At 40.8% G+C, this 24311-nt stretch overlaps 1 protein-coding gene across 4 annotated transcripts in view; it reads left to right on the top strand.

Moving 5' to 3' along the window:
• The window catches only part of NOX4 (NADPH oxidase 4), a 102149-nt gene extending 78344 nt beyond the window's left edge, over positions 1-23805 (top strand). For all 4 annotated transcript variants that reach the window (XM_009102739.4, XM_050979971.1, XM_050979977.1 and 1 more), the window contains 5 exons: positions 10574-10693; positions 14131-14239; positions 14794-14862; positions 16933-17033; positions 21768-23805. In XM_009102739.4, the coding sequence (XP_009100987.2) occupies positions 10574-10693; positions 14131-14239; positions 14794-14862; positions 16933-17033; positions 21768-21888 (520 nt within the window). In that variant the 3' untranslated portion in view covers positions 21889-23805. The remainder of the gene's footprint in view (positions 1-10573; positions 10694-14130; positions 14240-14793; positions 14863-16932; positions 17034-21767) is intronic.
• The last annotated feature ends 506 nt before the right edge of the window (positions 23806-24311 follow it).

Raw genomic sequence — 24311 nt, 5'->3', positions numbered from 1 at the left:
ACTTTCAGAGATGGTGGCTGGATGTCACCAATGTTTAACCACCCTTTCAGTGAAAAGATTCTTCCTCATGTCCAACCTGAACCTCCCCTGGCACATGTCCTTGAGTCCATGTCCTTCTGTTCTGTCGCTGGTTGCCTGGGAGAATACTCTGCTACAGCCTCTTTTCAGGCAGTTGTAGAGGGTGATAAGGTCCCTCCTATGCTTCCTTTTTTCCAGGCTAAACAACCCCATCTCCCTCAGTCACTCCTCATAGGACTTACTCCAGACCCTTCATCAGCTTCATTTGCCCTTGTCAGTCTGGACCCATTCCAGCAGCTCAATGTCTTTCTTGCAATAAGGGACCCAAAACTGAACACAGGATTTGAGGTGCAGCCTCAAGTAAAATTAAGCACTAAGCTAATTAAACTTAAACTAAACCCTGCCTCATGGAGGAGAGTTCTGAGAATGTGTTGCTTTCTGGTTTCACCAAAACTAGGAGCATTAACTGTAGATGTAAGTGACATTCTGGAAATGATGGTGGATAAACATGAGAGAGATGGGATTGAAAGTGTGAACTTTTCCTCCTCTCTGGTCAACACTGTCATTTGAAATTAGACCTGAGACACAGTCCTGGGATCTGCGTCTCACAATGATGACAAAGATGATAGGGATCAGTGTGGAAGTGCAAGACACTGCTTTTCTGCAAGAAGTCTCATGTGTCATGAGTTTTTGTGTATCATGACAAAACCAATCACACCCAGTGGTGTTTCTGTGTGTATGTGCACAGCAGCTTCAGGGGTCCTGGTCGATAGGAGCTGATATGGAACCTGCAGGAGATGCTCCTTTGGCTTAGACCCTGACTCTGTGCCAGAGGTGTTCATTCTGCTGTGATGGCCAGCCTCTGTTCTGTTCAGTCACCTTGACCTGCATCAGTGTCTCACATCCAGTGGGTTGCAGACCTCAGGATATTTATGAAAAGTGAGGGTGGGAAGGGTTAGGAAAAGAATTATATATTTGCGGTAATTAAACACTAGTCCTGTATCTCTCTGTCTCTCACTGAATCACTCACCTGTTTTGTTTGGGATCACCTGTTCTCTGTAAGCTTCTTAAATGTAACTCATAGAGAAGTGCTAAAAAGTAAGGCTCTGTTAATATGAACACACAGAAAGGAAAGAGCTTGAAGGAATTTAAAAATTCAAGGGATAAAAATTTCTTTATTTTGAATAACCCAAGGCAGCTGGACAGAGGCATCTTTGTACAGCTAGAAAGGTAATAGCAATGACACTGCCACCTATGAATAGTAATGTCATTATTCAGGGCCTTGGCAGGACTGAAACTGGAACACTGCAGACAATAATAGGCCATTCACTCTGAAAAACAGAACTGGAAATAAGAAGTTGGAGCATAGTCAGAGAAAAACAAAGAGGAGGTCAAGATAGTCAGGACTGCATTGAGCTCATCTATGATGTAATGCAGTATATTTTCTGGTAGATGATAGGCTTCTGCCAATGAATCTATGTGCAGACTCATCTGTAGGCTTCTGTTGACTTCAGAAATTCCTGCTCCAAGTTGGGTGATCTCATCCTTAGTCTGCCATTTTATTCTGACTGTGTATGGTTCAGTCTACTGCTGGGCAGGTGTTCTTTCTTTACATTTTGGCCTTGCCAGTTGTCTGTATCCCCTTCCAGATAAGAGACTCTCTGCCTAAGGAAATGAGTTGTCTGACCATCACTGAACATCTGGAAGCCATCTGAAGTTGCATTATCACTGTCTTGCAGACCTCTCTCTTCAACTGTCAGAGGCATATTTAGAGAATTTCTTTCTAGGCTTTCTGGCAGCTAAATTCAAGCAAAGATATTTTACAGACCCCAAGCCAATAATGGCTTGTTTCATGAAGCTGCCCCAAAGGAAACCTAGTTCTATAGGCACAATCTGGCCTGTAGAGGATGTGAAGCTCACAGAGAACATCTTTCCTTAAAGGAAGTGTAGCCAAGAGAGACGTTGTTTTAAAAAGACAGTTTTCCAGATAAAAGATGATCTTGTGACTGGACAAAGTCACTTTGTTTACCCAATGTAAGCCCTAAGACAAGAAGGAGTTTGCAATGAGACATGGCAAATTTTTCTAGGAGTTGTATTACATTTTAGGTAGAATATTTGTGTTTAGGTTTACCAGGTGTTGAGGATTCCATTTTATTGCAGGCGTAACTGCTTCATTCCAACTGCAGAATTTGTTGTGAGATTTGCCTTTCTTTGTTTTTTCTTTATATTCTCTTAATTTTGAGTTCTTTGTCTCTACTTAATCCAGTCCAGAGAGCCTGAGTGGGCTGACTTTGGAGAGAACTGTGATATCCCTGTCCTTGTCTTCAGATTGATCTGCTGGCAGCTGTATCTGCCAGCACTTCAGTCAGCTGCTTCTCTCCTCCCCTTTTGTTTCTGCAGATACCTAGCTAGGATTTTAAATCCTGTGCTTTGTCATCCTTGTGATTTGTCAGCAGAAGCCAACTTTTCTTTTCCCATCCCTAAGGTGTACTGGAGCTTGGCTGGGAAAGCCTGTGGCAGTGTGGATGCTCAACCAGAGTGGTTTTCTTTTTCCCCAGTCTACTCTGTCCAAAGAAGTATTTTGCCCTTTGGTGTAATATAAAAAAATACTCTCCTGAGTATATTTGTAACTGGAAAGGAGCTGCCAGGGGTGTGAAACTCACGTAGGTACTGTTAGGTTTTCCTAAACTCCCATGTATTTCTCCCATTCTTACATCAATGGAAAATACCCAAACCCTGGCTTGAGGGAACTGCATTAGACTTACAGTGCTGGTTAATATGTAATAGTTAGAGATGCAAAAAACTTGAAACAGCATCTGAAATCTGCAATGTGGTTGCATCAATATGCATCAGTATGGAAAGGGGTCAGAGGTCTTTGGTGATCTTGATCCCGCCCCCCTCACCCCTACATTCCATTCCTGCTTTTTGACCTCATTCCTGCACTTGTGCTGTACTCTGTTGTGCTCTTCTCCAGGAGCCAGAACAAGGATGTTTGTCCCAGGAGAGTGCTGCCCTACATCTGTATGGCCCCTTCTCCAGTCACATCCTGTTCTTTTTCACAGTCTGTTAATGCAAACAATGCTTGGCTGTTGCTACCAACAATCCTTGTTTGGCTCCACAGCTGTCCATCCAGCTGTTGCTGTTTACAACGCGAACATTAGCCACCTTGCCTTCCAGACTTCTACAGAAACTGATGCTGCAGGTATTTCCACTGGTGTGGAGACATGGGATATCCTGTCTCAGTGAGTATCATTTACCAGGCGAGGGAGAGGACCAATATTGGCACTACTTCCATGCCATCTGTCTCCTCTCTGAGGTGACCACCAAAGGCAGCAGTCTAGGCAACAGAAAGCTTCCTATAAACATTGCAGTAGACCAAAGATAAGTATGGAAATGGATTGCTCTAAAGCAGAAATACAGTTTGCAGTGAGATAAGCAGATAACTACTGTGTCAGTGAATGGGTTGTGGAGAAATATGGCCAGCACATTCTACCTCATTGTGGTTGCTGGTCTGCAGTATTTTACCACTTAATGATGTAACAAATAAATTCGCAAAAAGCAGGTTGCAATAGGTGGTGCAGTCATTACAAATGCTCTTCTTTTAATTTTTCTTGATTACCTCAGGCAAAATTGGTAGGACGTGAGTTTACAGAGAGGAAAGGCACTTTACAATATAGAAATTGAAATTGGTAAGGAAAAAGGTGTACAGCGGGATTTCTTGTTATAATAAAATGAATTGTGTGTTCTTGAATCAAAGGAATACATTTTGAGAACATTTTGTAAAAATGACCTTTAAAAGGTTGCCATGGAGAAGAATTAATGCAACATTAATTAAGAATATTGACCCAAAAATTTGGTACAGAAAGTACATGTACTTTCAGAGAACAAAGTTGCCTCAGTTTATAATTATATTTGATTGTAGCTCTCATAGTGATTTTACAGACCTTTTTAATGGAGTAAGTGAATGGTGTAAACTGTTGCTTCTCTCCTGTAATAGTCAGCAATGAGCAGTCAGAAATATGGGTTCTCCATAAACACTTCAGGCAATATTTAGATAATTTTATTCAGTCTTGAGGGAAACTAACTTGGTCTGAGAGGTTGCTTTCAGATTGCTGTGGGAGTCATGAACAAGGAAGAGCTGTGTTTATAAGGATGTCCAACAGAGGTGCAAGTCTGTTCTCTCTTGCCACCAGTGGTAGTTCAATCTCCATGGTTTTTTTAACTTCTCGTTCATAGTTAGGAGGTTCTTTTCTTCTTCTCTCCTCCTCCTCGCTCCTCTGTTACAAGTCCAGCTCCCAAAAGGAAATTGCACAGCTTTTGCTGCTCTAGTGTTCCAGCCCACTCCAGTGGAATCTTCTTGAACCTTCACCGTGTGTCTTAAAAACCCACGGATCTCGGCTTGTGATTTACAGGAGGAGCACAATCCATAAAAATACAGGTGCCTGCTCAGCTGTTCCACTTTCTTACCCTCATCATCATGCCTTCAACATACTTCCTCTTTCTAAGGATGTTGTAGAGCTGGAAATGCTTCTTTAGTTTCCTCTGGGCCCTTGAGAGTATAAAAAGCTGGAAAAAGGTGATTTTGTTTTGTTTGCCCAGTCAGAGAGAATTAAATGGAACTGAGATGTACTAAAACTGATGGTTCTTATAGGATTCTAAAAATAATAATGATTTAGCAGGCTTCTATTTGAAGAAAATTTGGTGCTAATTGATTTCTGTAGTTTTTTGAGCCATCCTTGTTGTTGCAATCAGATATTTCACTAGCTGATCAAGGACTCAGCTTCTGTAGAAAAGAGAAGAAAACTTCTGCAAGCTCTAGTACATACTGTAAGAATATTTTTGAAGGAAAAAAGGAAATGGAAGGAAAAAAAATGTGAATAAACAACCAGAAATTAAACTCAAGCAGTTTAAAAAAATCTGGAAAGGATGGCTAATGAAACCTGAGTTAGAATCATAACCCTTTTCAATCTTGCACAAAACAGTATATAAATTTAATTGGACTCAGTAGGTTTTGCAAGCTTACTTGTCTAAGGGGCTGCTGATTGCTTTAATGGAAACATCATCCTTCACAGTGTCAGGAGAACACATGGGAATCTCTGATCACACATGTCAGATGTCACATTTTGTGACACTTTTAAACCTTGAAAAGTTGTTGTAGTTTTGGAAAGCCATAAAAGCTAAGGATGGCATGCTTTGTTCACTAGTGGTTCTATTGTAAAAGGCTTTTGGTACTGAAATGCTGTCAATAATCACAACCTCTCTGTTAAAATGGTGTCAAAGTGTACACATATAAATTAAGGCTTAAATGATGTTGTGAAGTATTGTATGTTGACTTTGTAAAATGAAGTGGCTGTCTTGATTTGTGCTGTAGAAAAATATTTTAAAATATTTGTTATTAGTAAATGGAGCTTCTTTGAAAAATCACATCATTTGTTGTAACTAGGCTTTTACTGAAAAAATGTGAATTGAGCCTTGGACTTCAAAATGTTCTAGAACAGTGTAGTAGTCCTTTTGCTTTCTGCAGACTATGAAAGATGGTCTCTGATACAAGTTTCAGATTTGGATGGCTTCCAGCAATCCTTCTCTGATCTCTGTTATGCTGGTGCCCTGAAGAAGGAGTCATGCATCAGGAAGCCTTTCTGATAGACAGAGCCACACAGCAGAGAGACAAACCAACTCAAACTGGAGAAACAGCAGACGACAGATGGATACAATCAGACAGCAAAATTCAGGGAAACAGTGAGAGAGTACTGATCCAGAATATGACTGAGCTACCATGAGCACATCAGGAGCCTGGATCAGAGGAAGGAGGAGTCTTAAGAAGGAATTTGAAAGGAGATAATGAGATAGCTCTGCAGATGTTTACTGTGATTCCCTCCTAGGCATGAAGGAAAGTGTGGGAGGAACGTGGAGGCTCTTGTTTGAATATTTGTCATGTGGGGGTGGAAGCTGATAGTGTGGGTTATCAGAGAGAGATTATTGCATCTCTCTGGTGCAGCAGAGTTAGAGCAGCAGAACATAAGGAAACTACTTCAGCCATCAGACAGTCAAGTCCTTGGAGTTCTCAGGCTGAATCTATCAGTACTGAGATGTGGCTTTAGTAGGACAAGTAAAAGAGAAGAACAAGCATGGGAGAAGAGTTGATTAGTTGATTTTATTATGATTTTGGAAAATGTCAGTCATGTTTTCCTAAGGAATCAGGAATTCAGGTCCATTAGCTTTATTGACTGTGTCTTGTGACTGTATCCAGAACTTAGTGTGCTCACACAAAGATACCTGCATGTGGATGTTAGTAAGAACTGAATGCCAAGGATATAAAATCTCATGCTGTTGGTTTAAATTGTTCTTCAGCTGACACTGATAAGAGCTTTGCCTGAAACCTCAGTCAGACTGGGATTTCACTTTTTGTGCTCTATGCAGTACTTTGTATCCAGGCATTTCGTTCAGCTTGCAGATGATGATTCTGCTTTAATTAAAATTTCCTACGAGCTCTTGATTTAACTCCCTTATCCATCTGTTATTGCACTAATATCCCACATAATGTCTTACAGTAGCTCCCAGAGAGCCTAGTAAAAAAAAGTGATAACATCATTTACTGTTGGGTTGTGAAATGCAATCCAGCATTGTACATTATCTTTTCTAAGGGCTCCTACAACCTGAAGTAAAACATGGCACTGAGAGCCAAGTCCAAGAGATGTGAGCAGCTATCTCCACACATCACTATGCAGTTCCTTATGGAAAATAATGACTTGGATCCCAAAAGCAATACAGCTGCCTGTGTCCCTGAGACAGTTTAAGGGCAGCCCCATGTTAGTGCAGTAGCATTGCCCAGCATTGGAACAAGCTGGTTTAGTGCTTGTTAGGCTGTTTTGGTAAAACTGCACTGTAGAATGGAAGTGTGCTTTAAATAGAAATATCTGTAAGATGCTTTTTAATAATGTGCTCTGCTATTTTTTGTGATGTATTCTGCTTTGAAGAGCTGCTTTTTCTCTATCTGAGCTAAAAAATTGTGCCACAATAATAAGCAAGAGCACTCCTAAGACTGCAAGTAAATATATGTGAAAAGAACAACTTGTGATTTGAATGTTTGCCTGAAGGGGCAATTTCTAAACTTCTAGGAAAATTCCATTCCCTTTCTTCATGTTAATGAATTAAGGGAATAAAATTAAATAAAAGCTGGGAGGATATGAGAGCATAGCATGGAAGTGTGATATATCTGGGCCACAGCTCAAGAAGTAAAAAGTCATCTTACCCCCCTTGTCTTTTTATTGAGCACTGTGATATTTAATTTTCAATAATGAGCTGCATTTATGCAAAAGTTTTCTGCCCTACCAAATGAAAGGAGGAACATGTTGACAGGAAACAAAAATTGCATAATCTCTGCAGAAGTCTATGACTGAATCACTGCTCTGTTCAACCCTGTACCATTTGATATGGCATCAGGTTTCTTGCTTCCAGTGGCCTGAATAAGAAAAGGATAAATGACCACTGCTATTCAGGCATCAGGGCCACATTTGTCTCAGTTGTAAATTATCCCCATAGTAAAATAGGATTAAATAATGCATGTTTATAACCTCCAATAAAATCTTCTGGGGGGATCATGTTATGCTTGGAATCAGTCTTTTCAGGCACTCTTGAGTGGTGGAATGGGTTAACACAGTAGCAATATTTCTCCAGGTTTTCCCCCATTTCTCTTTTTCACTCTTGGAAGCAGTGACTTCTGGCTGCTATGTGCTGGACCACATGCAGACACAGCAGGAGGCCCTTGGCTTCTCTGACTGCATCTGCTGTCCAAGCAACTGCTCCTCACTCCCTCAGAGGAAGACACAGTGGGCAAATAGAAATATTTTGCAGGCCAGATGGGGCTAATGGACCACAAACTGGAGCATTCTGACCAAAATGCATATTTAATTGCAGGTTGTTTCTTGAATTTCTGGCAGGCACTGTGCTTGACTGGTTTCTGGTGACCAGATCTAGTTTTGCATTTTTCCAGTCCTGATCATGTCAGTATTATTCAGAGGCACTCAGACTTTCCAGGAATTTCTTAATCCCTCTGAGATCAGCCATACATACATACATCCAGGTAGTCCTCAAGTAGTGCAGTTACCTTAAGGCACTCCTACAATAAATAACAATTGTCACATCTGCCGAGGTAATTTCTGGAAAATCATTCTTTGATTGTTTTGTTTCATGATGTTGTGTTTTTCACTCAAAATGTTGGCTTTAGGTTTGTGTATCCAAAGGAAAGTTAATGCTGCTTGTCCAGAATGTAAGGAATTTCCCTCAGGCCTGTGCTTTTGTCCTTCATATCTTTAGGAGCAATTCTCTAGACTTCACCAGCTAGGTGGGGCTGATTAGGGTAACGTGTAAATTAAGTAGGCCAGGAATGACAGGGTTGCTGGTCTTTGTTATCCAGTTATTTTGGGGTTTTTTGTTTGTTTGTTGGTTTTTGACATACTCTAACATCCCAAAATTAGATCTCTGTTACATCTGTTACATATACATCTGAGACCCATGACATTTGTGGACTTCTTTCAGAATATCCCTTGGACCAGATTCTTTCAGTGTTAATACCTGCTTCTAAACATTTCCCCTGTTGCTTATTTAAATAAGAGCTGCTCCTTTACCTCCTCCATCAAACAGTGCAACTTTTAGATCTCTTAAAGCAGCTGCTGCTGCCCTCTGCACCAGCAGTGGTATCATTTCATCAGTGGGAAATAAAGCCTGGTTAAGTAAATGTGGTATAAAGTGTTATGTAAGAGGAAACATTTAATGAGCAGATGATTAAAGTTCTGTTTACATTGTATGCACGTGACCAGTTAAGTTTTTCTTGGCTGTATTGTGTAAAACAGTATGTCTGTCCTAAGAGTGAATTTGTTTTTCTAATATTCCCATCATGCTGGAGCTAACATATCTGACATTGCAAAGCTTTGAGATTCTCCAAGAGAATGTAGATTACTACAGAGACTATAAGTGCAGAAATAAGAGTAAGCATATTTAGTTTGAAGAGGGCTTAGTTATAGAATTTGGTTGCTTAAAAACATTTCCAATGCCTTCTGATGGTGTCTGTGGCTGGGCCAGCATCTTCTCCTTTTCTCTCCAGGTAGGAAACCAAGTAAGGAGTTTGTAAGACAGGACATAGTGAAGGATCAGCCTTCAGATCCATCAGAAAGTTGGTAGTTATCTGTGTTCAATTAAGGCACCACAGAAGAAGGAGCCTAACATATGAGGCATATCAAGCACCAATAGCAGAGGTCTGGAAAAAATTTCCTAAAAAGGACCATGTTGGCCAAAGACATCCAGACAAGATGTTGTCTTGACTGGTAAGATGATGCCAAGGGTCAGACCACAAAACTAAAAGCAATGAGATCAGACTGAGAACTTAAGTTATGGCTAAAATCCATCCCTCCAAAGGAATTAATCAGATGAGGTTTGGAAGGCTTTGTCTGGGAAAGGAGACGCTTCTCTGCCTTCAGTTCTCTGGCTGTTGTTATAAAGGAGGTGCTTAGGCCCTTTCATTAGACATGGAGTATGTGCAGCTTGGTTGTGCAATAAGTACCAGTGTGTCTGCGTGAAACTGATGAGTGTTGGAGCTCCTTAGTGGACTCAGGCCAAAGCTTGTTCTTGGTCAGCAGTCCTGTGGGGCAAATACTGTTCCCTGAGCTGCTGCACACAGTGCTGGTCCCACCACACCTGGCTGTGTTCAGCAGTTCCCCAAATAAAACGTGCTGATCCAGTGAGTCACTTGTGCACAGAACAGGCCTTGAGTAAATGTCCCATTCAAGTTCTCTTGGTAGCAGTTTCTAAAGATGAATCTGTTGCTGAGGTAAGATATGCAGTTGGTTTTCCACAGGTAGAATAGGGTGTATGAAGTCTTCCAGCTTATAAATTTTCAGCTGTCTCTGGGTGACCTTGCTCAGATTGTCGGCATCTAGGAGAGATCTTGTAGGAGGTCAAACTTTTGAAAATACCTAAAGCTGTCTTTTGAATTATAGTCAATGTACTACCCAGTAGTATCTGAAATGTTCAAAATGTTTTGGAAATGGCACACAATCTTGTAAATAATCTGTAAGATCAAGTGTACGGAATAGTTATAATAATGATAGGCATGAGTCAAAGGGGAAAAACTCAGCAGTTTTTCTTCCTCTTCAGAAAATGTGTGTAAGATGAACATTCTAGGCAGGCCTAGCCAAACTACTTTATTTCCTACATATGACCCTCCAAGTCATTGTTTCTAGTGCCCTTTCTTTGCCCTCTAATACCAGACAAAATAGGAAGCCATAATTTAGTCATCTCCACTTGTTCAATTGCAAAATAGCTTGTCTAATCATGGAGCATGCCAAGACATTTTAGGTAACAGTTTTTCTTGCCACCTGTACATTCATTCCTGCCCACATAAAGTTTTCCAGGAAAAAGATTTTCACATTCTGCATCTAAAAACTAATAAAAATTTAAAAGAAATTCTTTCTAGGGTTTTAATTTCAGCTTGTTTTTCTTTACCTTTTTCTTATGTTAGTAGCTTCCTCTAAAAGTGTGCTTTTTGCTCTTTATGCAGACTGTATGTGGATGGACCTTTTGGAAGTCCCTTTGAGGAATCCCTGAACTACGAGGTCAGCCTCTGCGTGGCTGGAGGTATTGGGGTTACACCATTTGCATCTGTGCTCAACACACTGCTGTAAGTGAGCTCAAGCCTTTAAAGTCATTTTGCCACAGTTTACAGCAACAATGCATGTCAGAAAGGCTTTGAGGGTCTCAGAAAACTTCCACTGCCGTAAGTGAATGGTTCCTTGAAAAGAGGTAGAGGACTGAGATGTCCCTAAAAGGCATAAATCCTCTCATACCAGCTCTGTAACCCAAGGAGTTGTGGCAGAGATGCACCTGAACTGGGACAAAGTCACCAGCCTTTGTATCCTGCCACCAGTCAAGGTTGTGATTAATCTAGTCACAGCCCTTCAGCAGGACTTGTTCCCCCAGTCCCAGCTTAGGTGAGTACAGTACAGTTGTGTACTGTAACAGTTTTTGGGAGTCAGACAATTGTGACAATCCTTCTGCTGGAAATGCAGGACCAATTCTCCTGGTTTGACTTTTTAAATATCTAAGCTTGAGGTTTTAATAGAAGGGGATCAATCTGAATTCAGGTGGTATGCAGATGTTTAACTCCATTTGAAAAGTTTAAATTTCAGATATGCATTTTTCTATTTTTCCCCTCATGTTTTTCTCTCTATGTTTAAATTTCACCTTAATGTAAAGCCTTTGATATTCAATGCAGATTAAACATTTCACGTCTTGTTTTTCTGTCACAGTGACAGCATGGTTCCCATTAAATCTTATGCTATGTGAAATAGGCTTCCTTTTATGATTGCTATTGATTTTATTTATATTTGCTAGAGTTATTGGTTAAAGGCTCCAGTCACAGGTTAAGCACCCCTGTGTCAAACACCCAGTATAAACAGCCAGCCAAAGCAGCAAACCTTCCCTGAGAGGCTGAGAGGCCATCTGGCTTTGGGAGAGCTTTGCAGTGCACAGTTAAAGCATTTCTTGCAAGAAGAGCATGCCAGTGGTCAGCTCTAACTCCAAAGTGAAGCTGAAGTGTGGAATTTAGGTGCTGTAAACATTCTTCTGTCCTTAGCCTGGGCTGGACCTGACAGTGCCAAATGCTGAAGGTTATTTATTAGCCTTCTGTGTCTCACGGTGCTGCAGCCCCCAAAGAGCATCTTGGGCTCCCTCATTTTCTCTTCTTGAGAGCATACAGATCACCTTCTCAAAACCAGGGTGCATTTTTGCTGAAAGCCTGGGGCTCAGGTGGATAAAATGACTGATTTCCTTGTGATGGATTATCCCTGATAGCGTTCAGCAAAAATGTCACGGAACACAAAGATGGGCCAGCAGCAGGTAATTAGATGTTTGCCTCTAATGTGTGTTATCTGAGGCTGTAGGAGTTCTCACAGACACTGCAAGATAATGGTAGTGTCCAAAGGATTTTGCAATGTCCATTTATCTGCATAAAGCCATAAATTGACTTCCAAGAAGCTAATTCCATAACCTGCCTTTTTAGCTGCTCTTTCCCTTGTGCACTGCGTTATATATACAAGGGAATCATTCCGGGGGAAAGTAGAAGTCTTAGTCTGCTTCCCTCCTCAGTATTTAAACATCAACAAGACACTGGTTTAGTGGCTGATCTCTGTGTGTCTTTGCCCTGGCTTGGAAGCAGATATTGGCAGGTATGAGCAAGCAAACTGCCTGATGGTGCCAGCGCTGCAGAGCTGCCAGGCCAGTCCTGTTGTGTCAAGGACACTCAGGTCCAGGAGAGATCCAAAGTCTGTCCTTGAAATCTTGTTTCCTGCTCTGTTGTTTTCCTGTTGTATGTACATAATTTGATTCATGCCCCTGCCCTTCCCTCCACTTAGCTGTTGAACCCTGTGCCCTATTTTAAGAAATTATTATGTACTTTATGGAAAGCTAGAGGCTTTTATGCACGAGAGTCTGGAAATAATGGCTGTTATGGGCAGTGTGACACAGAAACACAAAGAGATGGGTTTTGAAATGGGGGATTGCACCTCTCCTGCACAATATATCCTGCTGGAGGTAGACCCAGGCAAATGTGTCTGGGGTGCTATTTTAAATCTATGCTGGACTTGTTTGATGAAGTCTTTCAGTCCAGCCTCTTTGTCCAGATGCAGTGTTTCATCACCCAGAGTGGTGTTTTGTTACTGAACTGGGGTGTTTCAATACAAAATGCCTTGCATTTTTCTCTTTTATCCCTGTTTATAGTGAAAAGCATTTGTTTCCCTTGCTACTGCTTATAGTTCTCTTGTCATATCTGACCAGATTGTGACCCTTCCTAAGTGCTTGTCTTAGTCTAGGCAGTCAGAAAGAGATGGAGGAAATCATGTTTGCAAAGTCAGCAGTTAACAAATAAAAAATTGGAAATCAGGACTTGAAAGACACTGTACTCCCCAGTCTGAAAGCACTTTTGTCACTCTCTCTTGGGAGTTTACATGAAGGGCAAGTTCTCAGTTCTCCATGCTGCTGAGGTGCTGCTGATGTCTCCATCCTTGCTCCTCAGGGCAGATGTATGGGGAGGCAAGACACTGGTTGGAGCCATCACTTATATAGATCTATTAACCCTATATCCTGGCTGGATATGCCAGCAACTCTGCAGTTTGGAATAAAGTACAGTGGGTATGGTGAGATATATCATGAAACTTTTCGACCAGGCCTGGCTCATAGCATTGGCATTTTAATTTTAAGTGAATGGGCTATGCCCTTCTCTATCTAAAAATCATTCTAGGAGGAAAAGGAGAAAACTGCACTGACCATTTCAGTGATTAGAACAACAAAAACCACTGTTGGCTGACTGAGAAAATGCTTCCTGAGTACTTGTGCTTTATTTGAACTCATTATTCATCAGGATAATTTTGTTTCTATTTTCTTTCCTAGTTAATTCAAATCCTTCCTTTGTACTTATTTGTGTTTTAATTGAATTAGAAATCTGACACGAGAGTCCTGTTTTTCTAAATGCAATGTCAGAATCTGCCCATGGCTGCACTTTATCCACCAGCATTTTCTGAGGTCTGTAATATATCACACAGCTCCCTAACACAATGGAGCTGTGATTTCATTTGGTCTTTGTGATTGTGCTACAGTATTAATTATAATCAACCAAAGCCTTTCACATAGAAAGGCAGAATTAAGTCCTGACATGATTACATTTGTCAATATTTTCCACTTACGGGCCTCTTTATAAACCTAATAAAGCATTGACATAACACACTTGAACTTAGAATGTCTCTTTTGCTTTGAAATAAAAGTTTGATGATGATATATGAATCCATATTTGCTGCCCGAATCATCTGTATAGCTGACAATTTCCTAGTGTGGAAGCAGTGTCTGTGATGGCTGCTAGCTCTGTGCTAGATATTTAATATTCTCAGGATAATCCAAATAGGCTGTGCTGGTCAATTCAGCGTCTGATGTGTCATAGCTTGAAGAGCAGCTTAGCAGTTAGCTTCTAAAGGAAATTCATGTTTCCATTAATAAATATAAAGCATCCTCATTAATGTTTCCTTTTTAAATTATAATTTTTAACTACCCACACATTTTATTTTCAAGTGACGGCTGGAAATGCTACAAGCTCAGAAGACTCTACTTCATTTGGGTGTGCAGGGACATTGAGTCTTTCCGCTGGTTTGCAGACCTGCTCTGTACGTTGCATAACAAGGTAATGGCTGTTGCTTGGAGGGATCCTGACAACCTAAATGCAAGGTATGCCCACACCACACACCAGGCATTCCGTAGAGGATGGCAGCCTTGCTCAAAACGAGTGAGCTCCAGCAGTAGCTTGGGGCTGCCTGATCCAGGCTTCACTTGTTCTTGGAGCAAAACCAGTTTGAGCATCCATCACCAATGTTTCATTGCAGTGTTGCCATGTTCCAGTAGCCTGGACACTTACCTGTGTCCAGACTACGTTATGAGATGGAAGAAGAAGCACATGCAGTCTGGAAGGCCTTGAGTGGCCTTTAGTGATTTGGCTAGTAGGCAGATTGAAAAGGGAGTGGGATTTACAATTTCAAGTATATTTTAGGAGCCATGGAGCTTCCTAAAATAATATTTTTTACACGGCATGATGTGCTATACAAGCACATCCTCTTCATTGAAAAGCTTACTTCATTGAAGCTGAAACCCATGTACCTCAGCATAGTAGGCACAAGTGACTTCACACTTACATGAAGAAAAAGAATATTATTTCACTAGGTGTTTTTTTCATCCTCCCAGCTTTGGCAAGAGAATCGGCCAGACTATATAAATATCCAGCTGTACCTCAGTCAAACAGATGGAATACAGGTATGTGGCCAAATGTTGTTTGTAAACTAAACTAGACCTTGGAGTAATAGGCAATGCAAACTGTCAGTCAAAGGCAGAAGGGGATTACTGCAGATGGTAAAAACAGGAGATGAGGCCATAAACTCGGGTGACTGATTCATTAATAGAGCAAGACAGCCAGTTCCTCCCCACAGCATAAAGACAGTCTAGTGCAGTACCCTTAACTCCATTAGGTGCAGGCAGAAATCCCTATCTTCCTTTTCTAGGAGAACAAGGTCCTTCCAGGCCAGGCCACAGACCAGACAGTTGGCCGTGTTCGATGGGAAATCTGCATCGTTTCTGGGCTATGAACCAAACCAGAATAGTTCTAGGAACTTGCAGGCTCAGATCTTCTTGTCCCATATATATTGTGAAAGAACCTAGCTATTTTTGAAAGGTTTTCATTTCATTGTCTCATATATATATGAAAGAGAAATTTCTTGATGTGTAAGACTGGAAATTAAACTGAACCTTCAATTGACATGTATTGCCCACGCTAACGCCAGGCTAATTCCCCAGCTCTTGGCATCTCCTGTAACTATTTATGCTTGCAACCTTCATTTTACATTATTTAGCACATAAGCCTAGGTACAAGTCTTTACTGTGCCATGTCAGGAAGCTTTCCATTGACTACAGGGAGCCCAGAGCCAAGCCTAACAATTACAGCAATACATAAAATGCAGTGAAAAACCATGCCCAAAGGATTTTGATCTGCCTGCTATCAGGTGGAGATAGCATAACATTCACAGCTCTGGTAGGAACACAGTCCTGCAGTTTAAATGATGTGATAGCTACAGTAGTTTGGACTATGACAAATGTAATGCCTGGACAACATATGTTGATGGAAATGGAGTGCTTGAAAATGCCCAATTAATGAACCTGGTATGTAATTGTTAGGTTAAAATTAAAACCTGAAGCAGGACTGCAATGCAATGTGATAGGGAAAGTAGGAAATGATAGTAAATTCAAAGGGAGTTATTCTGATACGATATAGTACACAAATACTGGATAGTGATGCTAATTAAGCAGCTGCTGAATTTATTTAAGTCAGCTTTTTGATTGAAGTCCTTCTTTAGAGTCACTTTTTTGTGGCTGTTGAACAAAACTGCCATGAAGCATAGTGCTGCTCATAATTGCTCAAGGAGTTAAGTCTCCATGGCCATACAGGTGGTGTGTTCACTGATGTTAGTCCAAAGTGCTGACTGCTGCCAAAATTTGGGCAGTTACACTACTTGCTCCCTTCGTGAGAAGCCCTTGTGCCTGTGTGGCAAGAGCTCACCCTGCAGCAAGTGCCTATTGTGTATGAAAACCCAAGGGAGGCTGAGTTGGCCAGGACTGTGTTTGCATTGGTGTGAGCAGTGTTTCGGGTTGTTCAGCAAGGGAGGGAATGTGGGAGCCTAGATAATGTGTGGCTCTCTGCCTCTTGCTGCTGCTCTAGGGCAGCAAACCCAGGGTTGTGCCCTGCAATGGGAGGGCATTCCACCTTATCAAAATGCTGGTGAGTTAGCATTCTGGAATGGAGTGGGTTCCATCTGGGGAGCAGTTTTGGCTGCTTTCTGCTGTTGCAGCAGCTCAAAACAGCTGGCAGACTACTCTCAGGGAGAAAAGTAAGATTTCCCTTGTTACTTTTTCAGACCTAGTCATCTTAATAGTTACTTGTACAAAGTTTAAAAAAAAAGACTTCAGACAAAAATATGATTTTTGCATCAGCAGCATTTCTTCCAGCTTAGCATTAAAAGCCAGTGTGGGAATGAGTAACAGGAGCATGGTTATTGTTTTATGGATTAAATAAATTGGTGTAAAAGTAATGTAGAAATTAATGAGCAGCTGCATGAGGGACAATGTATATAACTAACACCAAGGAGAGCCATTGAAAAGATACTGAGCAGAGGTATTGGTGCATAAAATGGCTGCAGCTCCCATCACAACTGTTTGGTACTTGTGTGCTCAGGTTTTGCACTCCAGCAAGTCAGCCAATAGCAGAAATGGGAGCCCTGGGTGATATGAGGCAATTTGCAAATCAGGCAGAATGGAATCTTTTGTTTCTTTCAGAAAATAATTGGTGAAAAATATCAAGCTTTAAACTCCAGGCTTTTGATTGGACGACCCCGGTGGAAGCTCCTGTTTGATGACATAGCAAAGTGCAATAGGAGGTAAGTGCTCCTCCACTTGAAGGGTGCCACAGCTGGATGGCTGGGCATATCTGTTCCTAGCTATGCTTGCATGAAAATATTTCTGGGATTTATCTTGCTGAGAGATAGCCTATACAAACTGAAATTATTTTTTTTTTTACGTTCAGAGCAGTTCAGCTTCTCATGCAGTTGAGGTGTTCAGTGGCTCAGAAAATAAAAGTAGCAGATTTCCATCTCACTGCACAGAGATTGCATATGTTCTTGTCCATGACAATGTCTTGCTATCAGCATATGCTGGTTCTTTATATAAAGTTACATATCTTAAAATTGTTGATTCATGATGGGTAATGCTGGCTTGCAAACAGAATTCACAAAGAAGAATTTGAATTACCTGTATTGTTTTTATTCAGAAGATTTATTGTCTTTGGGTATTCCTAGCTATTTTATATTCTCTGTTAAAACCTGGCAATGCCTTTTTATTGTGCTGGGAAAGCATATTATGGTCTGAAATAAGACAAGTGTAAACCAGAGAAGGCGTACATATAGAATGTCCAGATCCAACTTTGTTGGTTGAATATTTTACCTGCCACTGGCAGTTCATTGCCTCAAAAGCTGATCTGAAGAAGGGACTGTGTGATTCTTCCCTAATCCACTTCTGGAAAAGTCAGTGGTGTTGGAGCAAACCCCCCTGAGTAGCTGTTGATAGTAATCTGGCTGCATCAGGGTGAGAGATGCTCTGCAGAATTTTCCCTCAAGAACTTTTTGTTCTCTCTTGCACTTGCAAAGTGAAATCTGCTTGTTGACTCTTCTGAGGCTAGATATGACTAGAGGACACTGAGCCCTAGCTCTTGAGAAATACTGAGTGCCAAATGTCTCACTGTGGGCAGTGTGAGCTGCTGACAATACTTGTCTTGGATTCAGGTCATAGAGGGTGTTGTGAGCAGGACACCCCATAGGCTGCTGCATCTCTGGTAGAATTTTCACACTGAAAGAAGGGGCTTAGAGCAAAGAACCATGGGAAAGAAAGGGAAATAGACAGTTCAGAGGACCAAGCTGACTCTCTGGGCTCACAGATCTCTGCATAGTGGGCTGTTGACCTTTTATACTCCATTCTAATGTCTTTGTTTAACTATGTGAGTGCAGTTTTAAAAGATGAAAATGATGAGGTTCCTGCCACTTCCCTTCGAGGATGTAAGAGCACATAATATAGATGAAGCCATTAGTAGTAGTAGTAGTAGTAGTAGTCATACTTGATTTTCCTTTTTTTGCTTTCCATTGCATTACTCCTAACTAGACTTCAAGTATCATTTCCTCTGCATTTTCACATCAGGTCTTTAAATTGGGCCTCCATTTTCAAGCAAGGTGTCTTTAATACCAAAATAATGTTCTCTTTTGATTACCTTGCTAAAATGTAGGCTTTTTCCCTCTTTGTCATCTCTTTATCAAGGTTTATATAGGTCTGTGCCTATAGATGTAGTTACATGTAATGGTGCACAGTAGCGAAGTCTGAACCTCACCTGTCCTGCAGAAATTTACCTTTTGTAGCTAATTATTCCCTGTATTTCCTTGAATGAGATGGGAACTTTACTTTTTCCCTCTAGTCCAGTTTTCAGGTCTGCTACTAGCTCTATTTCAGTTCTTATTTCTCTGTAACTTTCCACCTAAATGCCCCTGCTGCTATACAGAGACCAAAAAAACCAAACTAAAGCAAAACAGGTCAATCAAGTTGTTTCCAACATCTGGTGCCAGTGTTCAGACTTTCACATTTGCAATCATCCCCTTGGGCTTGTTTATGGGCAGCCAAGATATTTTCCAGTTTTTATCCTGTGCTTTTGGGAAAAGCTGCATATAAATAAACAGGCAGCTGGCAAAGCTTTCTGTCTCTCTGTGCAGCCATCTGATTGCTGTGTGCTTTGTGAATTGTTGCTGTTGTTGCTGTATGGGTCCCCAATAAGCAAAGTGCATTTGTAAGTGTCTGAGCTTTGCCAGACCTTCAGAGCGTGACATGGGACAGCCCAGCATCAGGTTCCTGCTCCTTTTTGATTTTCGGGAGGAGAGGAGCAGATGTGTGCCATCTACTGTTCGTATTTCATATGACACCTGCAGACCTTGCAATCTGAACTGGAACAGTTACATAAGAAATTACTGGTCTTGCTTTTTCATGCTTTTTGGGGGGGAATGGAGCAACAGCCTTGTTCCTGTTCATTTCTTTCCTGGATGAAAAGCTTGCACCATGCTCAGTTTGCTTAGGTCAAAAGGGCATGTGCATTTTTCCAGGTAGAGAATGACCTAGAAAAAGACATGAATACCTGTAGGAGAAAAAAGCATGGAACAAGCACTATGATATGTTTCTCATGTATTCTAAAGGAGAAACCTCTCTCTAGGAACGAATTTAAAAGAGGAACATCTCAAGTCCTCACTCTGTCTTCTCAATGTAGCAAAATATTTAATCTCTCTCTCAATTCCTGCTGCTCATAAAATGGATGTAAGAATATGTGCTGACCTACTCATTCCGTAGGAATACTGAGGAATTATTTGCTTAGTGCTCTGAAGGAGTAAATTCTAAATTGAAGTTTATAATTATTACAGAGAATGGCCTATAATATAGTTTCCTTAACTCTAAACATGGTAATGGTATTAATGAAGATTTTCAGACATAGGACTACACAGCTGCCTGTTTTCATCCAAGACACAAAGTGAGCCTTTGTCCCAAACAAATGATAGATAAACAGTCAGGGTAGTAATGTGCTGCTCCATGTAGCAGCTTTCCTCAGCCACCTTTCTGTTTGTGTTCCAGAAGCCAGGCAGGACCTGAGCCATGGGTCTCTTGTGTGACTTCAGGCAAATCATTTAACCTTCCTTTGATTCTGATCACTAGACAAAAATTCTGTATACCTCGGAAGGATGTTGCTGGGGTGGGAATACATTGGCAGTATGTATTTTCCTTGTTGGCTGTTTATATGTAACGAAAGGGAGAGGGGCAGCTGAACTCTTTGGGGTTTATTTCATCAGTTCACTGTACTAATTCAACTAAAGAAAAAGAAAGACAAACAAGCAAACAAAAAAACCCCAAACCCGACAACGACATTCGTTCTTTCAATTAAATAAACAGTAGAAGACAGAGTCTTGTTGGCAGCTCATGAATCCTTTTTCTCCAGTGTGCACAGATTAGAGGGATTTCAGAGTCTGCAAGTGCTGAGGATTCTTATTTGAGAGCAGCATCTCTCTCATTATTGCAGCAAATTCAGCCACCAGCACAGCACCCATTGCCATTAAAAGCAATACAGCCAGAACAGGAAAGCTTAATATGTAAACATAAGGTGAGAAAAGTATGAATTATGACTTTGCTATGGATTGATATGAGAGATGATGTCATTGAAGGCAATTAAGATCTGCAGTGTAAGGTGCCTGCACAAGGACGCCACTGCAGTTACCTGCATAACTTTTTGGTGATTTTTGATGTTTGAGTGCTCAGATGTACCATGCCAGTGTTGCTGTGCACTGGTGCAGCATGCCCTGCCATGCTACTCCAGCAGCTGCCTGACACCTGACATGTGCACGTGGCAGTGTGCACCAAAGATTTCTTCTTAAATCAGTTTCCTCCTCTCATCAAACACACACGTAGGGAGCTTTAAACTGAATTTCATTATCTCGCATATGCTAAAATATTATATATTAAGTAGTTACTGCATATAATATCGAAACAGTCCTGGAGGCAGAACCCAGAACCCAAATCTCCATCCTCTTGGTGAGTGCTGTAGATCACAATAGTTAGAGACATGTTCCCTCTTGTATGCTTTTTCTTCATCCTAGTAAATCTTTTAGAGCTTTTTCTGTAGTGGCACAATTTCAGCAGGAAGAAGATGATTTTCTTTTTTAATGATACAGAAAAGGCAGCACTACATTGTATTTCCCTGCTTTCTTTCCCTCTCCTCATCTTTAAAAAAAAAGGGAGATAGTGAATATTGTGAATGGCTCAGTCCTGCTGTGGTGGATGTGCTTTGTTCTGATGTTGGCTAAAGTTCTGAGCCCTGAAATGTTGTGTGACTGTAAGTCTGACTTACAGCCTATTTTTAAGGTGACCAGAGAGCAAAGAGCTCTTGTCAGTAGAATGGTGTGAAAAAATCAGGTTGACTAAGGAGCCTGGGCTGAAATCTATGGGTGATGAACAAGGATCATACTCAGTGTTTGACTTTTTTGTAAGATTTCCCCATATAGATGTTGAAGGAAAAACTCCATGGTAATGTGAAAGTAAAGCAGTAAAATTATTCTGTTGCTGCCAGAAATAATCATGGGTTAGTAGTGCTCTGTTTTCATTAGTGTAACAAATCACTGTTAGTGATTAGATATGCTTGTGTAATTCATGAGTTACACTAAAGAAGTCTTTACAGTGAGACATCTTTTTAACAAAAAAAGTGATTAATCATGGGGAAAAAAAATAGAGTGAAAAATAGTAATATTTTATCCTTTGGTATCTTGAGACTAAGATGAAGCACTTCTTCCTTAGGGTTGTCTTAGTCAGATAAATAATAGGGTTTGTTGTAGGGGTACTTGGGAGAGATGTGGTGCCTTCAGTAAAACTAACTGCATCATCTAGTAAACTGTTCTCACCTTAAAATCTGTATGTGGGTGGCTTATGCATAATACCATGAGGCCAGGATCCATTTCTGTCTCTTTTTTGAAATTACTGTTTATTCACAATGTCATAACTTCCCCTCCCCTCTTTTTTTTTTTTTTTTTTTTTTTTTTTAACAGGAAGACCATTGGAGTTTTCTGCTGTGGACCAAACAAAATCTCTAAGATACTTCATAAACTGAGCAACAGCAGCAACTCTTACGGGACAAGGTTTGAGTACAATAAAGAATCCTTCAGCTGAAAGTCTGTCGGAGGAAGACCCTCTAGAAGATAAAAGTGCAATTTTTTGTTTATACAATGTAAAAAAGTTCAGCTGTGGTTTAAACAGACAGAAATGTACCAAAGAATAGCACAAATGTTTTTATTTATGATTATTTAAAACTGATGGATGCAGCAGTATACCAACAAATAATCAGTGCTTTTACTCAAATACGCTCACACAATATTTGTGGTGAGAGGGATTCTTTGGATTTGTTTCTGTTAATTAAAAAGTACAGAAGCTGGGGAAAGACACAATTGCTTTATAAACTGATGGAAGAAGAATCTGTGGAATGTTTGAACTTCTTCCACTTCAGTCCTCTGAAGCTGGATCTGTAAATGAAACCCCAGGTTAATCCAAGTGGTGAAACATAACGTATTTCAAAGATTCTTTCTTTTGTTGGTATACAAATCTTAAGGCTTTGGGGTGAAAATACTCCATGTTAAAGATTTTATTATACATTGCAGAACTGGGATTCTGTATTTAAAACATAGAGTGTTACTCTTGCTAGTCTACTTCTGTAATGAAGTTAACCTAAGAAAAAGTGAGCACAATTGTGTAGCACCAGTGGGCAGCCTCTGCTATGATGTTAGTCACAGCCTTTTGGCAAGCACGCATCTGTACATGGAGAACTCTGTATCTTGCATCACTTCAGTATTCAGTGAGTTTGCAAAATTATTATGATTTATGCAGCCATAAAGATGGAGCAAGAAAAGCAATGAACAGGAGCAGACAGGACCTGAAGTTTTATTATACCACACACTCAGCATGGAAGTTGCACTCACTCTGCACTCACATGCCCTGAATGTTAAATACTTCAAGCTTTCAATTGCTCTGACTGATTCCTTTACAACACAGCATGTTGAAACCCAGTTTTAGGGGTCCCAGAATATATTTGGTTGGCTGTGATCCTTTGAGTGTCTTCCCTGGAGCCCCTTTTGTTTGCCCTGGTGCCACTGGAAGCATGATGAGACCAGATCCACAGCAGAGTGAGAACCCTTCAGCTCTGTGGCTCCTTAGCTGATGTGTGCAGATAGAAACCTTGCAGGAGCTGCAGTATGCTTTCAGTTTGTGCCATAGGGGAAGATCTCAAAACATCCCAATTATAAGCTTTCCTTCCCTTCTCCTCCCCTCAGCTTTTTTCTGCCGTAAATGCCATGGGAGAGCTAAAGGTTGAAACTGGTACTTCATAACTTTTTGGTTCTGAGGAGCACCTTTTTTTTGTCCATCCAAATAGCCAGTCCAACTTCCTTTATTTCTTATTTTCTCCCTTTTCCTTACTTGGCTGAGATGAGGGCATTTAAACAAAGATTAGACACTTAGCTGGCATAAACAGGCACCACTCTAGTGTCTCTTAATAGATCAGCATCACTTTAACATGGTGAAAACCTTCCCCTGATCTCCAGCAGAAGCTCGGGAGCAGTACAGTGTAGTGTTTGCAGCATGCACAGGCTGAGGCTGGCTTGAGAACTCTTGTGCCTGTGGCTCACCTGTATTTAGGGCAGTGCATTTGCTTTCATTTACATCTGTCCAAGGAGTACCTTTTTTGTTGTAGTGGGAAAGGCACTAAATTTCTGATTGGGACACAGACTCTGTACCAGAGTCTGCAAGGATCAATGTGAGTGTTCAGAGGGAAGCATTTTTCTGGTAGGTGTTGCATAAGCATCCTGCATGTATAACTAGTGAGAAGGAGTTTGGTCTTTGCCTTGGCAGCTTCTGCTCAGGAGTTGCACTCAGTGAGCAACAGGGAGGACGTGCATCAGTGAAGCCTCGTGGAAATGTGTTCCTCAGTGTCCAGACTTGGCACTGAAGTCTTTACCTCTGGCTCTCCCCAGTTTGAAATCCAGGCAGGAAGGAAAGAACCAGAGATAGACAAATTCCTACTGACAAAAATTCTCTAAGTAGCCCAGATGAGAGAAGCCAAAATAGAAAATGCAGTGTGAGATGGGAGCCTACATTACAGCTACTGACTTTAATGTTTTTCTCTTTGAGGCAGAAAGGACCATTATTTTCCTACCAGATCTCATTCATCCATCACTGTAAAACTGGAGGTGTGCAGCAAAAGATTTGATTCATTTTAATCAGTAAGATTTATTTCTAATACTGCCTGCATAGATTTTATAATAAACATGAAACTGTTGGCAAGATGCATAGATATTGGATATTGTAGGTCCTGCATACTTTTTTGTTTTCTGGCTGTTAGTTTAAAGCATGATTGAAATCATGCCTGCATCTGTTACCCACAACTAGAAAGTGATCTTTTCCTCTAGTTTTGTGATCTAGTATCTCATGCTTTTAAAATACAGTTTAGAGTCATCTAATCACTATGTTGTTTGTGGTTTTACATCTCCTCTGACAGATATCAGCTCTATTACCATATAATGAGCAGCTAGTTTTGCAGTTAG

This window comes from Serinus canaria, chromosome 1, assembly GCF_022539315.1.
Source record: "Serinus canaria isolate serCan28SL12 chromosome 1, serCan2020, whole genome shotgun sequence".
In the NCBI taxonomy this organism is placed as follows: Eukaryota; Metazoa; Chordata; class Aves; order Passeriformes; family Fringillidae; genus Serinus; species Serinus canaria.
Note: the sequence above shows the minus strand (reverse complement) of the source record. Positions and strands in the feature narration are given on the sequence as shown.